The 16,265-nt window shown below is 42.0% G+C and overlaps 1 protein-coding gene across 1 annotated transcript in view; it reads left to right on the top strand.

Moving 5' to 3' along the window:
- The first annotated feature begins 317 nt into the window (after nt 1–317).
- The window catches only part of LOC143745615 (ethanolamine kinase 1-like), an 81,280-nt gene continuing 65,332 nt past the window's right edge, over nt 318–16,265 (top strand). The window contains exon 1 of the mRNA XM_077237748.1: nt 318–605. Within this exon, the coding sequence (XP_077093863.1) occupies nt 459–605 (147 nt within the window). The 5' untranslated portion in view covers nt 318–458. The remainder of the gene's footprint in view (nt 606–16,265) is intronic.

A 16,265-nucleotide genomic window follows, 5' to 3' on the forward strand; every position in this document is an offset into this window, starting at 1 on the left:
TTTCCCATACAACCACGTAACTCAGATCTATTAAGGACTGTTTTCCAAAACCAGTGGTAACAACGAAATTTGCGACCATAGTTGGCTAATGATGATACAGAATATTTTAATATACAGGCTTACTGCAGTGTTGCTAAAAGTGAATTGGTTGCACATTCACAATCTATGCTTAAATCAAGTATCAAGGCCTTATCTTTAGATTTACTTCATTTAAATCTAGGGTTAATAAGTAAACTCTTCACTAACTAAGCAATGAAGATGTCCAAAAGAACATTGTACTTTGATAAACCCAAAGATTTGCTGAGTCACTGAATACATAGAGGGTCCTGCAAGCCTGACAGTGTCTCGATAAACAACTGAGATAAGATCATAACGCTGACAAGCCCTAAAACAAATCTTCCTTAGCCCTTCATATAACTGATTTGGATTATCTGAGCTGTGAAGCCATCTTAAAAAGAATGGAAACGATAAGGAATCCAAATGATGGACGTTACAAGAGATTACATTTAGATGTCTGCATTGATGAGCGCACCCCTCGGCACGGGTTATCAGAACTTCTCAAGAAACTGCGGCCAGAGTGGAAACCAGAAGATATTCAGGTCAAGGCAAGTTCATTATCAAAATTATTAGACATTTTTTTTTTTTTAAATAATTAAAAAAATAATTTCTGTAGGTGTTTAGTATTTACACGATGAAGAGTTGATTCCTAAATTGACTGAAAGACAATGAGTTTCATTATTTACCCCTTATTTCCATAATTATAATCTATTCAAAAGGAAAAAGGTTTCCCCTAAGTATTGAATGGGAAATGGAAGATGGCTTGCTCACTTTAAAGGGCTGAATACTTAGACATTTACATCCATGCACTGGTAGATGATTTTATCCAATTGACTTGACATTGCATTTGAGATATATTGTGTATATATAATGAGTTCAAATAAACACATGACCTTAGTGTTGCTATCATCATGCTCCACTGTTTGAGCTACAGAAACACTACAGCTATAGGAAGACTTTTTAGAGGGCACTTTGAAGGGAACAAAGCATTAAAGGACATAAATTACACTATATTCAACATTACACTAGAGAGCTGACTGAGCCTTTCTTTTACTTTTTACCTCAACTAATATCAGCTTAAGGAAACATGTTTTTAGGGGGGATTCTTTAAGTCCTGCCACAGTAGTTCAATTAGATTGAGAGCTGGACTTTGATCTTTCCAAAAACCTTCCATTTTTTTCTTCCAATATTGCAGTTCGGCATCATTTTTCTTTTTTCAGATGGCCTTATGGTCTCTTCAATCAAAAGCCACACTTGAGTAAAAGTCAAGTCAAGTCAAGTCACCTTTATTTACATAGTGCTTTTTACAATACAGATTGTTTCAAAGCAGCTTTACAGAGATAACAGGAAAATAATGCAACGAAGTTTGTTTCCTGAAGAAAATAGCGTCACTGTCCAGCTTAAAGGGCATATTGCAGGTTAGAGGACCCAACGAGTCAATGTAAAGAACCATAATCTAGGAACTAGATTTTCTTTAAAATATACTTATAAATATGCTGCACTGGCTTCTGGAGTTGTTTTTGTGAGAAAATGTTACTTCCGCATCTGAAAATGGGCGTGACGTAACGTGAGGTAGAGTGGTCGATTCAAACAACAGGAAAACAATGGATCGCAATGACATTTCGGACGCTGAGGAAATTGTTCATACTTACTCTTATGACGGACCACAGCCATACAATTCTGAGCCTGCTTTGCTGCCGAGAGAGCAGGACAGGCCAGCTTTAAAATTAGACAGAACAATGGTCAGAGGAGACAAATTGAGTTGTGGAGTGAGGAGAACATTACAGGTGTCTTGGTGAGAGACCAGTGTTAGCTTATATAGATATATACACGTTCGCTAACGATGTACACTGTACTCATAGTATTGTACAGATAATTACCATCGTATATCAGTTAAAATAGTAAAGCTATTATTATAAGTATATCTAGGAGTATTGGAACTTACCAATAACAGAAACTAATAAGCTTTGATCAGGCGTATTTCATGCTCATTAATATCTGTCCAGACTAACGTTACGTGATATAACTTAGCGGTTTCTCATCGAGAGACAGAGAGATATTTTTATTCCTGATACACGTTTTTGTACCATAGGTGCATCAGTGGGAAATGTGAGGCAATGTTCACAGCTGAGGAAAGTCAGTGCTGCAGGGAGGTGGATGCATACTGGGCTTTAGTGGAAAATGTCACCCCAGACTTGATGTACAGTGCCTACTCCATCATATCGCCAGGATGATAATCCTCCGATCTGAAGTGAACGCTACACACGACCGTGTTTTTCGAAGCCGATGCGGAAGAGAAATCCTGTCTCTTCACCTGCACAAACCCCACCCAGGCACGAAAGATAGCACCGTCCTTTTTTTTTGTTAGGAAACCTGTGGACTCGATGTCCTGACAGGCCGGAGTTTTTGCAACCTCCACAAACACAATAATTTACCATGACGATGATAAATTAAAATACAAAAACTACCGAAAACACTGACTCAAGACCGCTCTTACTGAATACCAACCTAGTCTGCACTGAGCTAAGGCTCCCTTTCGTGACGTAAAATGACGCGTTGTTGAAAAAAAACGTTTTTTACGAGCAGTCAAAGAAACGCTCGCTTTATCTACTAAATTGGTGCCCTTATGTTGTTTTAAAACATTTTAAATCCTGCATTAACTTTTCATATGGTATTTTCATACAAGGTTATATATTATTATTTATTTATTTTTTACCTGCAATATTCTCTTTAAGTTAGTTCAATGATGGTTAATTTTTGTTGAAAAAAAAAAAGTTATTAATTTAGTTCATTTATATATAAATAGCCGCTCTGGAGAAAACTGTTATGTCATTGTGCAGCTCAGTTCAGTTCTCATATAATGGTGTCAATGCAGGCAGATCAATAATATTGTTGAATATTAAATTAAATATCCCCAACTAAGCAAGCCAAAAGCCAATGGCGACAAAGGCAAAAAAAGGCGACAGTGAAGGAACCAAAACTCTGACAGTGACAGAATGGAGAAAAAAACTTAGGAGAAACCGGACTCAGTCGCTCAGATCTCCGTTGGTCAACGAGCATACAGTGTATGATTATGATTCAGGCAGGATTAGAGGTCAGAAGTCAGATTGGATCAGAACATTCAGAATATTATCCACAGGTCCTCCATCTGATCTAGATATGGCCCGGATCCGGCTGACTACATCATGTGTTGTGGTCGTGTCTAGGCGCAGGTCCACCATCTGATCTGGACACGGCCCGGATCCAGCTGACTACATCATGTGTTGTGGTCGTGTCTAGGTGCAGGTCCACCATCTGATCTGGACACGGCCCGGATCTGTCTGACTACATCATGAGTTGTTGTCGTGTCTAGGCGCAGGTCCTCCATCTGATCTGGACACGGCCCGGATCCGGCTGACTACATCATGAGTTGTGGTCGTGTCTAGGTGCAGGTCCACCATCTGATCTGGATACGGCCCGGATCCGGCTGACTACATCATGTGTTGTGGTCGTGTCTAGGTGCAGGTTCTCCATCTGATCTGGATACGGCCCGGATCCGGCTGACTACATCATGCGTTGTGGTTGTGTCTAAGCGCAGGTCCATCATCTGATCTGGATACGACCCGGATCCGGCTGGTTACAATAAACCTCGGAATAAACAGAAAGACTAACATTAGCGTAGATGCCATTCATCAGCATAATGTAGCAGGTAAATCAGGTGTTATAGGAAGTGTTCCCTGTTCCGGCTAACCTAATCTATGCAGCCTAATAAGTTAAAACATTTATTTAACCACGTGAGGTACTAATGGTAGCGTCCCCTTACCCTTGGCGGCACTAATGCAGCATCTAGTAGGTGTGACGAGACACTTATCTCACGAGATAAGATTTTTGGACAATATTTTATAGAAATCCTCAAAACCAAAATTCATGACTGGAAATATAGTCTGCAGGTTTATTTTGACATGTTTTAACTAATAATATTGTAATGAATGTCGTTTCAGTTCTACTTTATAAGTATAAATTATCAAATACATTGAAAGACAACAATATACAAGCACTGTAAAAGGTTTTGCCACAAACTCAACTGACTGGCTTCTGTGGATTTCACACGAGTCTCTTCAGACCCTACTGTATATGAATTATGAGCTTCCAGAACTTCTTATTGAGTCTGTGTGATCTCCTAATTGACCTCCTTTCCCCAAATTGAACAGAAATAAAAACAGTATAAATAACAAAAATAAATATAATATTTTTCCTAGTTGTATGAAATACAAACAATAAGTGCAAGTACAACTATAATAATAATAAGTGCAAACAGAGACCAGAGCCACAACCACACAGTTCAGAGATATAGGTTTGATATTAGAGACAGGCTATTGTTTATAGGCTAATTTGTGCGTATCAGGGAGCTCACGTTTTAATTTCACTTATGGATTCACGATCAGTGAACTGTGATTGCTGCTGCACTGTGTGCGACTACAACTCGTGCTGATGAACAGAGCAGATGTTTACAATAGTTTACCATGGTAACGACAGTGGAGGCAGTAATGCGGTGGGCACTGTAATGTAATGTGAATGTAGCAAGGACTTATTCTTACTAATTTCACCCTCACGCCTTGTCATGGCAATATCGGGAGACAGCTTTTCACTCGACGAGAAATCTCTTCACATTTTAGTCTTGCAAGATCTCGTGCCACCCCTAATTTATAGTGATATGAAAACATGTACTGTAGTGTACTGTGTAACATACCATTTTGTTGTCTATGTTTCTGTTTTTTAAGTGTCCCGCTCATATGTCAAAACAAACTTTAAGAGGCGACGCGTCGGTGATAGCTTTTATTTGTCCTCTAGAGGCCGCTCTCCTACTGTATAATGCCAGCAGACTCTTCTGACTCAACAGACTCTAGGTGATCCAGCAACAAAATGCAACCCGGAAATTGAAATTAACCGCGGTTGTGCGAGCACTTATTTGCACATGCTTGCTTGCTGTCTGTGTTCTTCAGAATTTATTTTGTAGTAAGTAACGAATATGCTCTGGGGAAATGTATACATTTGATTAATTTATAGGAAATATAGTGGAGTAAAAGTAAAAGTTTTTTTATCATTGTAAATAGACTAAAGAGGTACAATACATACAGTACACGGAAAACAAACAAGGTAAACGATATACACCATAACATACACAATTACAACATGCATTGCTGGGTCCAAATACAAGAAATACAAACAGATCTTGTTCAAACAGATGTTGTGTTGGAGGTACTTCGACTTTGTGTTGAAATTCTTTTTGATAGCAGAGGCATCTTGCTGTACAGATGTCATTCTGGTGAACTAACAATGTTAGGCATAAAATGGCACAGAAGATGAGATGAGATAAAACTCTTTTAAACATTAACATTAATAATAATAATAATAATAATAATAATAATAATCAGAAGAAAAGTTACCAGAGCATCAAATCATCATATTATAGTGATTTCTGAAGGATCATGTGACTGAAGACTGGGGTAATGATGCTGAAAATTCAGCTTTGATCACAGGAATAAATTACACTTTACAATATATACAAATAGATAGCAGTTCTATTAATTTGTAATAATATTCCACAATATTACTATTCTTACTGTATTTTTGATCAAATAAATGCTGCCTTGGGGAGCAGAAGAGACTTCTTTCAAAAACAGTAAAACAATTGTAATGTCTCCAAATCTGTTCTGTATATACTAATATTTTAAATAAACACATAATAATATAATATAATATAATTGATGTACGTTAATGATTAATGAATGCACATTCTTAGCTTACCTAACATTTCCATTGTCATTTATCACAATTTAAATGCAATGTTCAACAAAATTTACAAACGTGTAACTCCCTCTCTAAAAAAATAAAATAAAAATAAAAAAGTAATAAGTAATAATTGTAAAAAGTATTTATTGCATCAGTCAGAGGGTTAGAACAAAAGTTAAAATATAGCCAGGTTCCGGTCACTGGGTCCAAACAGATCACAGTCCAAAATGACCACTGATAAAAAGTTCACTTGAAAACATGTTTGAAGCATGAAATGTTAGTTCATATGTGTGGCTCTCATGGGGCAGTGAAGACATTTTATTGGTTGGAACTGAATGCATGATGACTAAAAAAAATAAAAGTAAAGTACAAATTAAATAATATATTTTGAGTAAAGCCATCAGAGAAGCTAATAAAATACACATGAAAATGGGGGGAAAAAATCATATTGTTTCAAATAAATGGATGATTGCAAACGTCTCAGGTTACGTATGTAACCCTGGTTCCCTGAGAGGGAACGAGACGCTGCGTTGAGACGCAGTGGGAACGCTCTGCGTGATTGCGTCGTGAAGCACGTGTATAATCAGTCCAATGGAAGAGCGAGACGTCATAGGCGGTGACGTCATAGACCAGGAAGCTATAAAGCACACCAGAAAACAGACCGCGACAGCTTCTGAAAAAGCCTGAAGCAAGTCGATCAGGGCATGCAGGAAGTATGGCGGGTGAACGCAGCGTCTCGTTCCCTCTCAGGGAACCAGGGTTACATACGTAACCTGAGACGTTCCCTTTCAAGGGAACTCGAGCTGCGTTGAGACGCGGTGGGAACCCCATACCCACTACGCCATAAGACAAATGCCCGTTCTGTGTGAAGTCCTTGCGCACACTAGAAGCAAGCAACCTAGCCCCGGGAGTGGAGAGGTATAGGTCATAAAATCTGACAAATGTATGAGGTGAGGACCAGCCTGCCGCATTACAAATATCCTGAAGGGAAACACTCGAAATTAAAGCCTAGATGCAGCCATACTCCTAGTAGAATGGGCCTGAACAGCCACAGGTGAACGCTGTCCGGCCGCTTCATAAGCAAGTGAGATAGCCTCAACTACCCACTTGCTCATTATCTGTTTAGATGCAGGGCAACCTATCTTAGGTTACCCGAAGCAGACAAATAATTGTTCTGATAAACGCCACTGAGCAGCTCTGTGGACCTAAGCATCCAAAGCCCGGACAGGGCATAACAGATTTAAGATTTTCCTGATCTGGGGTATTAAAGGTGGAGGACAGAAGGCCTGGAGCACAAATGACCGCACATTTAGTAGGGACCTAGAAATACAACCCGATCTGGGGTGAAGAAATACTACCACCAACCAGGTGCAAATCCAAGTACGTGCAGGCCTCAGCCTCATGTACCACGGAGAAGACGAAATTAGGGATCTCTCCTCAGAGATAGCCCAGCAAAGAAACATTCATTACAGAAATCAAGTACTGTACCAAAAAGGGCAGAAACGAGATTCAGAAGGCGTTCTCTGCACCAGGCAGAGAACAGCATATTAGTCTTCTCGTGGAGGGAGCTCTAGACTGGAGTATGGTCTCCACGACCTCGGTCGAGAAACCTGAATCTATGAGCTGGGCCCCCTCAGAGGCCGAGCCCACAGTATCCACAACTCCAGAGCTCCCAGGAGCAAAGATATCGGGAAAAGCGTATAGGTGTAGTGGCAACCACACCTATTACATTACATCCAGTCCAAGCGGAGCTGGATGCGTGAGGGAGAAACACAAGGGCAATGCATTGTACAAGCGATGCGAAAGGTCGACTTGTAGTTTGACCGAAGTTCTCCCTAAGAAGCTCCACCACCTCGGGGTGAAGTCTCCATTCCCCGGGCCACAGCCCCTGCCTCAACAGGATATGTGCTCTGATATACGAGACCATCAGTGTGTTGTCCGGACCCTTCGCCGACCAACCACTCATGATTGCCCCCGACTTGTGAGGGAAACATCCGTCGATAGCATTATGCGTCGACAAGAAGCCCCCAACACTGGGCCTGGGCGAGGAACCAAGGTTCTTCCACATGACCGAGGCACGAAGGCATAGCCGCGTGACCTTGATCATGCGAAAACGGATTTCCCCTCGGAGAAAACCCCTTGTTCCCGAGCCACCACTGCAGGGGTCTCATGTACAGAAGGCCAAAAGTAACTACGTTGGACGCAACTGCCATGAGCCCCAGCCAAAGACCGTTCACCGAGCAGCCACTCATGACCGCCCCCCATCCTGTGAGGGAAGCATCCGTCGATAGCGTGACGCGTCGACAAGAAGCACCCAGCACTGGGCCCTGGGCGAGGAACCAAGGTTTCTTCCACATGACCGAGGCACGAAGGCATAGCCGCGTGACCTTGATCATGCGAAAAACGGATTTCCCCTCGGAGAAAACCCCTTGGTCCCGAGCCACCACTGCAGGGGTCTCATGTACAGAAGGCCAAAAGTAACTACGTTAGACGCAACTACCATGAGCCCCAACAGTCTCAGAGACTGTTTGCAGTGAGTGACTGACCTAGTTTTACATTCTTTACGGCTGTGAGAATCGCAGAAATCGCACTCTTTTTGGTGTTGAGCCGCAACCCCAACCTCCTTATGTGGGACAGAACGACATCTCGATGTTGAACTGCCAAAAGCTCGGACTGAGCTAAAAATCAACCAATCGTCGATATAATTTAATACGCGAATGCCCTGGAATCTCAGAGGAGCCAGAGCTGCATCCACGCATATTGTAAAAGGTGTGGGGTGATAACCTAGGCCGAATGGAAGAACCCGATACTGGTATGCTTCGCCCCTGAAAGCAAACCTCAGGAACCTCCTGTGATGAGGATGGATAGATAAGTAAGCGTCCTTTAACTCTATTGTGACAAACCAGTCCTCGGACTGAATCTGTGACACAATCATATTTAGCGTAAGCATAATATGCTGTTTAATTGACGCAGGTCTAGAGTAGGACGCAACCCCTCATCCTCTTTCGGAACAATGAAGTAATGGCAGTAAAACCCTGACTGTCTGCCGGGAGGAGGAACCCCTTCTACAGCTCCTTTTGCAGAAGTGTCAGTACTTCCTGCTCCATAACCAAAGCCTGCTCGGGGTCCACCACAGTGGGGAGGACCCCTAGAAATCTGGGCGGACAAGAACCGAATTCTGAACCCTTTTCTATAGTGTGCAGGACCCACCGAGAAATATGTGGCAGTAGTTTCCACGCTGCCAGAAATTCTACTAGGGGAACCAGTCTCTCAAGACTGGCCTCTGGATTTGGTTGAACAGTCAGTACGGTGCCCTGAAGCGGCGAACCGGCAGGGAACAACCGAACTGACCATTCTACGAACCTCCTCGGAGGATCGTATGGGGACGCTGACACCTCGGTGCCCTGAACGGCGAACCGGCAGGGAACAACCGAACTGGCAGCGCTGCGACCCTCCTCAGAGAGTCGCACCCCAGAGGGCGCCGCGGAGAAACGATTTCTCAAAACCGTCCCTGCCCCGAAGGAGCCCTCAGAAGCTTTATTAGAGATGACAGTCCTCAGATCTTGCCTCCCTTTAAATAACTTAGTTCCAATGGCCCTCCTCGGAGGATCATTGGAAAAAGCAGGCACCTCGGCACCCTGAAACGGCGAACCGGCAGGGAAACCGAACTGACTGCTCTACGACCCCCCTCGGAGGATCGTTTGGGGACACTGACACCTTGGTGTCCTGAACGGCGAACCGGCAGGAAAACCGAACTGGCAGCGCTGCGACCCTCCTCAGAGAGTCGCACCCCAGAGGGCGCCGAGGAGAAACGATTTTCTCAAAAACCATCCCTACCCCGGAGGGGACCACCCTTTAGAAGCCTGATAGCCTCGGCATCAGGGCTTCCTATTGTCCAAGCCTTTTTAGAGATAAAATAGTCCTCAGATCTTGCATATCTCTAACTGGCTAGACTGCTACCACCACCCAAGTCCCCTTTGATTGTGGAGGAGCCCAAATGGCGATGCTCGCTGTGCTGCGAGGAGCTTAGTAGACTGAGACTGCTCCGCCCAGCAGTCTCAGGAACATAGATTGGTGAGGAAGAAACCTCTGGAACGCCGCTGAACGGTTTATTCTTAGTTTTTTGAAAGCGGAGCATCCAGAAGAACAGACATAATTTTATCTTATTTTTCTTTACTTTTAAATCAGAAAAACGTATAAATATATATATATATATATATATATATATATATATATATATATATATATATATATATATATATCAGTCCGTGGCCACCAGCAGGAAAACAACCGAACTGGCCGTGTGCGACCCTCCTCAGAGAGTCGCCACCCAGAGGACGCAGAGGAGAAACGATTTCTCGAAACCGTCCCTCCCCAGTATAGTTTATCTGTTTTTGCACGACGCAATTCTCGAATAGCGTCAGTGCTGACAACCTCACATTCATCCATGTGTTTATAATTTACCCACCAGCGTTGCCTAATAAAAATTTTTTATTTAGATGGCTGGTGGGTAACGTCGGGGTTAAAGATTATGACGCCGACTCGGGAGAGAGAAAGCTAGCAAGCGTCTCTTAAACCCGAGGCACTGTCATACCATGATACTTAATACCCATAGCATTACTATAGTTAGACGTAGGGCATTAAACACATAAAATAGAAACCGACTTATTCCACGATCTTGACACCTCAGTGTGGTGTGGAGATAGGGAAAAACGGCAGTCCCCGACGAGGAGGCTGAGATACAGAGTTTTTCTGTTTTTAGATATATTTCATCTAATAAACTCCTTATTTTCACTCTCATAAAGCTCAGCTGGCCAGAAAATATTTAACTAGCAACAGCACTAGATAAACCTCCTTTTAAAGCTCCTCTTTATTCAACAGAGTTATGAGCTGACTTATTTATTCATTTATTGAAAACTCAAACATCTGCCTTTTTTTAATATCTTTATTTGTTTTGTTCTCTTTTTCTAAACAAAACACTAACGATACCAATTCCTCGGAACTGGAAATCGCCAGCACTGGATCTGGCAGGTGAAAGCTGAGATAGGGCGGAGCCCGTCCCAACCCCCACTGTCAGATCCGTTTGCGAACCCCAAAATGCGAGTCGCCGCCGTGCATCGGCAACAGCGGGACCCGCGCGGGGAGCGCGAACCGAACCGTCCTCCTCGAAGAACGCCCGGCGGGAGCGGAGCGTCCTCACGGACAGTTTCTCGCAATGCTCACAGTCAGCCCCCTCGAGAACTGACTGTGGCATGCTCCACTCCCAAATAGTAACAAAAAGCTGATGTGTGTGTCCCCACCCGTGATATAACGTGGGCAGGGAACAACACAAAAGCTGCTTGCTCTCTTTTGCCATAATATATATATATATTGCAACTTGACAGACAACAATAAATATGACAAGGACAGAATACACAGATCGCTTGCTGAAGGCAACAGAAGCTGTCGCGGTCTGTTTTCTGGTGTGCTTTATAGCTTCCTGGTCTATGACGTCACCGCCTATGACGTCTCGCTCTTCCATTGGACTGATTATACACGTGCTTCACGACGCAATCACGCAGAGCGTTCCCACCGCGTCTCAACGCAGCTCGAGTTCCCTTGAAAGGGAACTGGTCAATTCACAAAAAAAAATCTATATATATATATATTTAAAGCTGCATTCCATAACTTTTTTGGCTTAAAAATTATCCAAAATAAAGTTCATCACCAGCCAGTGTTCAGAACTCTCTGCTTGCCGTAGCTTGATTCAAAACGGTAAGCTTGTAATAATGTTTTTAATTCCAGTGGTACTGGTGGATTTCCGCCGGGAATTCGGGCATGTGTTTGTGTCATTACGTCACATCTGTAAACATAAAGAAGAGTCTTGGCTAGTAGGCTACGAGTGTGAGGATGTTGAGGTGGAGATTTATAACCTTTTCGCACAGCACTTGATATAATTCAACATATTAATTTGATGGCGGATCCAGAAAGGTTCAAACGACAATCACCAGTGACAAATAAACAAGGACAATATCTGATGGGCATTAAATGTAGTCACGCGATGCTGATGTTGTTAACATTAACAATTTGAAGTATAATTTGCACGGTTTGATGTGATAAGTTAAGCGATCGTTGGATTTAATCAGCGTGATTTACTGCAATGCTTTTTTCCCTTAGTTGGTCAGAACAAAAGTGGATGTTACTTGTTCAGAGGACATTTTCCAGTGAAAATTCTTATGTTGGTCATACTTCCAAAAAGTATAATCTGTGATTGCGAATGCCAGTATCCACACCGGCGCAGTGCTTGACAGCCGCACATTCTTCTATAAACATCAGATTTATCCGTGCTGTGCTGTGCCGAGCCACAAGCCACGTAAAGTTGATTATTTCGGGAATAACTGCAATTGCAGATTTCGAACAGAGGTGGCAACAAAGAGGAAAAACTACGGACTGGAGCTTTAAAAAATATAGTATTATTATTATTATTTGTTACGTAACATAGAAATATAAAACTCGCATAATGAAGAGGAGTAACAGGAACCAGAATTTAATAAAGAAAAACATATATAATAATCAGAGAATACACTTTTAATTCACAGAACATTGACATACACATTAACGAAAACCGACAGAGACAAAAGGAGAACTCAGGGCTTATAAGCATGGACCAATCAAAGGAAACTAATGAGATGATTAATCAGAACACAGGTGAATAAAATGACACATTAACAGACTAATTACACAGACTGAGGAAAACTCGGTCACAGAGTAGAACTAAGGCCCTGTTTACACGAGAACGCTCGCGGGTGAAAACGTAAAAATATTTGATCAGATGTGTCTTTCGTTTACACGGCGACGGCGTTTTTGGGTCTTAAAAACTCAAAAAAGTTAAACCACCCTCCAGAGTGGAAATCTTGTTCCCGCGTTCCCGTCTAAAGGGTAAAAACGCAAATCTGCTCACGGTAGCTCTCGTCTCGTAGATTCTAACTATTGGACAAAAAACGTCCTCACGTAATAACCTAGAATACTGTCTAAAACTTGATGGCTGCTCTGTCAAGTACTTGTCGTCGGTTAGGAACCTGTGTGTGTGTGTATGTGTGTGTGTGTGTGTGTGTGTTTGTGTGTGTCTGTGTGTGTGTGTGTGTGTGTGTGTGTGTGTGTGTGTGTGTGTGTGTGTGTGTGTGTGTGCTCTTTGATACCAATATTTCATTTGAAAGTCACGTGAATAGTATATCTGTAAAACCAAATTTTTTCATTTAAAAAATATATCAAAATTACGTTATATGTTCTCAATGAAAAATTCAGAACATTTGGTTCATGCGTTCATGACATCAAGGCTAGATTATTGTAATGCTGTACTGGGTGGTTGCCCTGTACGCTTAATAAACAAACTACAGCTGGTCCAAAACGCAGCCGCTAGAGTTCTTACCAGAACCAGGAAGTACGACCATATTAGCCTGGTTCTGTCAACACTGCATTGGCTCCCTATTAAACATCGTATAAATTTTAAAATATTGCTGATTACTTATAAAGCACTAAATGGTTTAGCTCCCCAGTACTTGAGCGAGCTCTTAACGCATTATAGTCCTTCACATTTACATTTACATTTATTCATTTAGCTGACGCTTTTATCCAAAGCGACTTACAATTGGTATATGTCAGAGGTCACACGCCTCTGGAGCAACTAGGGGTTAAGTGTCTTGCTCAGGGACACATTGGTGTCTCATAGTGGATTCAAACCCGGGTCTCTCACACCAAAGGCATGTGTCTTATCCACTGCGCAATCACCACCACCTTCACGTCTATTGCGATCTCAAAACTCCGGCCAGTTGATAATACCTAGAATATCTAAATCGACTGCTGGCGGTAGATCCTTTTCCTATTTAGCACCAAAACTTTGGAACAATCTTCCTAACATGGTTCCCAGGAACACTTCCCATAAATTCTGATGTAATTGGTACATCATAAGAAGGATGGCGTCTACGCTAATTAGTCTCTCTGTTTATCCCGATGTTTACCGCAGTCCACCGGATCCAGGCTGTATCTGGATCCGATGAAGGACCATCACATGGACACGATAACAACGCATCCCTGAAGTGCCAGCCTCATCAACACTGTGAAGGCCTCATGGACACCTCAACAAACTCATCTCCACACCAGCGTGATGACACTGACCCTAACCAGATGAACTGGATAAATATTGTGAAAGTTCTGATCCAATCTGACCTCTGACCTATAATGCTGCCTGAATCATAATCATACACTGTTCGTTCATTGACCAAAGGAGGACTGGCACCCCGACTGAGCCTGGGTTCTCCCAATGTTTTTTTCTCCATTCTGTCACTGATGGAGTTTTGGTTCCTTGCCACTGTCGCCTTTTCGCCTTTCTTTGCCTTTGTCGCCATTGGCTTTTGGCTTGCTTAGTTGGGGACATTTAATTTTATATTTAACAATATTATTACAACATTATTTTATTATCACAACATTATTTTATTATCTCTGTAAAGCTGCTTTGAAACAATGTGTATTGTAAAAAGCGCTATATATATAAAGGTGACTTGACGTTTTAAAAAAAGCAATGAAATCCAGAAATCAAATACATTTTTAATTGCACAAAATAATGAAAAATAATATTGTACATTCTCTCCCTCTCATGCGCATGTGTGGACGTTTGCTGAGTGAGTGGAGTGTGAATCGAAGCGTGACTGTTAAGTCCTTTCTTATTTCAAAGGTCTGTTTATTTAAAGGGATAGTTTACCCAAAAATTACAATTCTGTGAGTAATTACTCACCCTCAGGGTGGGTTCCACTGACAGCTATTTAATTAACACTCTGAAGGCCCAGAAAGACATCGTTAAAATAGTCCATTATGAATACAGTGGTTCAACCTTAATTTTATGAAGCGGCGAGAATACTTTTTTGTGGGCCAAAAAACCCAAAATATTGACTTTATTCAGTCATTTCTTCTCTGCCATGTCAATCTCTGACGCGCGTTCACGAGAGCATCACGACGCATGCGTGACCTCGCGTGCATCTTCCTCTGCTTGTCGGTCATATGTCAGAATGCCAGCTCCTGCGTCATCACCACACACACATGCACGTGCGTCGTGGTGCTCTCGTGCTCAGGGTGAAAGTATTGGACAAGTAAGATCAAATACTATAGCACAAGTAACATATTACACAGGTGAAGGATTGCTGAAGTATTGCACAAGTCCATTGACAGTCTCAGCTTTCCATCCTGCAGAAGGGAGAGGAGTTGTAGAGCTTGATAGACACCGGAAGAGAGGACTTTCAGTGGCGTTCTGTAGTAGAGCTGCACGATTATGACAAAAATCATAATTGCCGATTATTCCCTTGAAATTGTAATTGCGATTATTAATTACGATTATCACAATTTACATTGAATATATATATGCATATTATAATACATGTTTACACAAAAATTGTTAACACACACACAAGTACTGTCCCCCTTTACTTAACATACACATACATTGTATGACTCATAGTAAAGACTACTAATAGATAAACATTAGGACTATGCTAAAGCAATTAAATATAGCAGTCCCAAACTAGTGTTTGTTAATACAATGTTGATATGAGCCACCACAGTCATTTAAAAATATAAAAAATAACACAAAGTGAAAATAAAGTGGCATTTTGGGGTTATGGAAACCACAGTTACCATGGTGAATACACAATATACTAACAATAACTGTTAATGTAACAGCTCCTGGTGAATAGAATGAAAATCATACGTGCATGCAAATCCTTCTCAGCTAACACGTGATTTATTGGTATTTTACTTTTATTTCGTGACATACTAATTTACATTGTAACGACGTTGCATGCTCGTAGTTTCTTTTGCACTTTATACAGTACACAGCGCGCGCCGCCGCATTTGCGCGTGCAATAGAAGAGTGCGCGCTACGAGCACACTATAACGGGACAGGACAGTAAAGTCAGTTTTTCTGAGGTGAAAGTCTTTTTATTTCAGCGTACACTTACGTCACTGCCTGGTATGTCATATTGTGCTGGGTTTTCTGAAGTAGTCGTGATTCGTGATTCTGTGATTCGCCTCTCATAACATATTTATGCTCTAAACACACACACGGAGAGTGGATTTTCTTTTGTAATCGCGGCTTTGAATCCACTGTTATCGCAATTAGAAATTCGATTAATTGTGCAGCCCTATTCTGTAGTGCATTGCGTGTTCTCAACCTGCTAAAGACGTTCTGGTACGAGTGCAGTGTGGTTTTCAGGGGATGAGAGGCTTTTATCATGATCCTGCATAGTTTCTGCATCAGTTTCTCCGTCACCTCCTCTAGAGACTAATTCCACTGCCAGGACAGACGCTGCTTTCCTGATGAGTTTGTCTTCACCCTGCTACCCCAGCACACCACAGCGTAAAACATTACACTAGCCACCACTGAGTGGTAAAACTTCTGCAGCATGGTT

This window comes from Siphateles boraxobius, unplaced genomic scaffold, assembly GCF_051911475.1.
Source record: "Siphateles boraxobius isolate OS27281-9 unplaced genomic scaffold, OSU_SipBor_1 207, whole genome shotgun sequence".
NCBI classification, from domain to species: domain Eukaryota; kingdom Metazoa; phylum Chordata; class Actinopteri; order Cypriniformes; family Leuciscidae; genus Siphateles; species Siphateles boraxobius.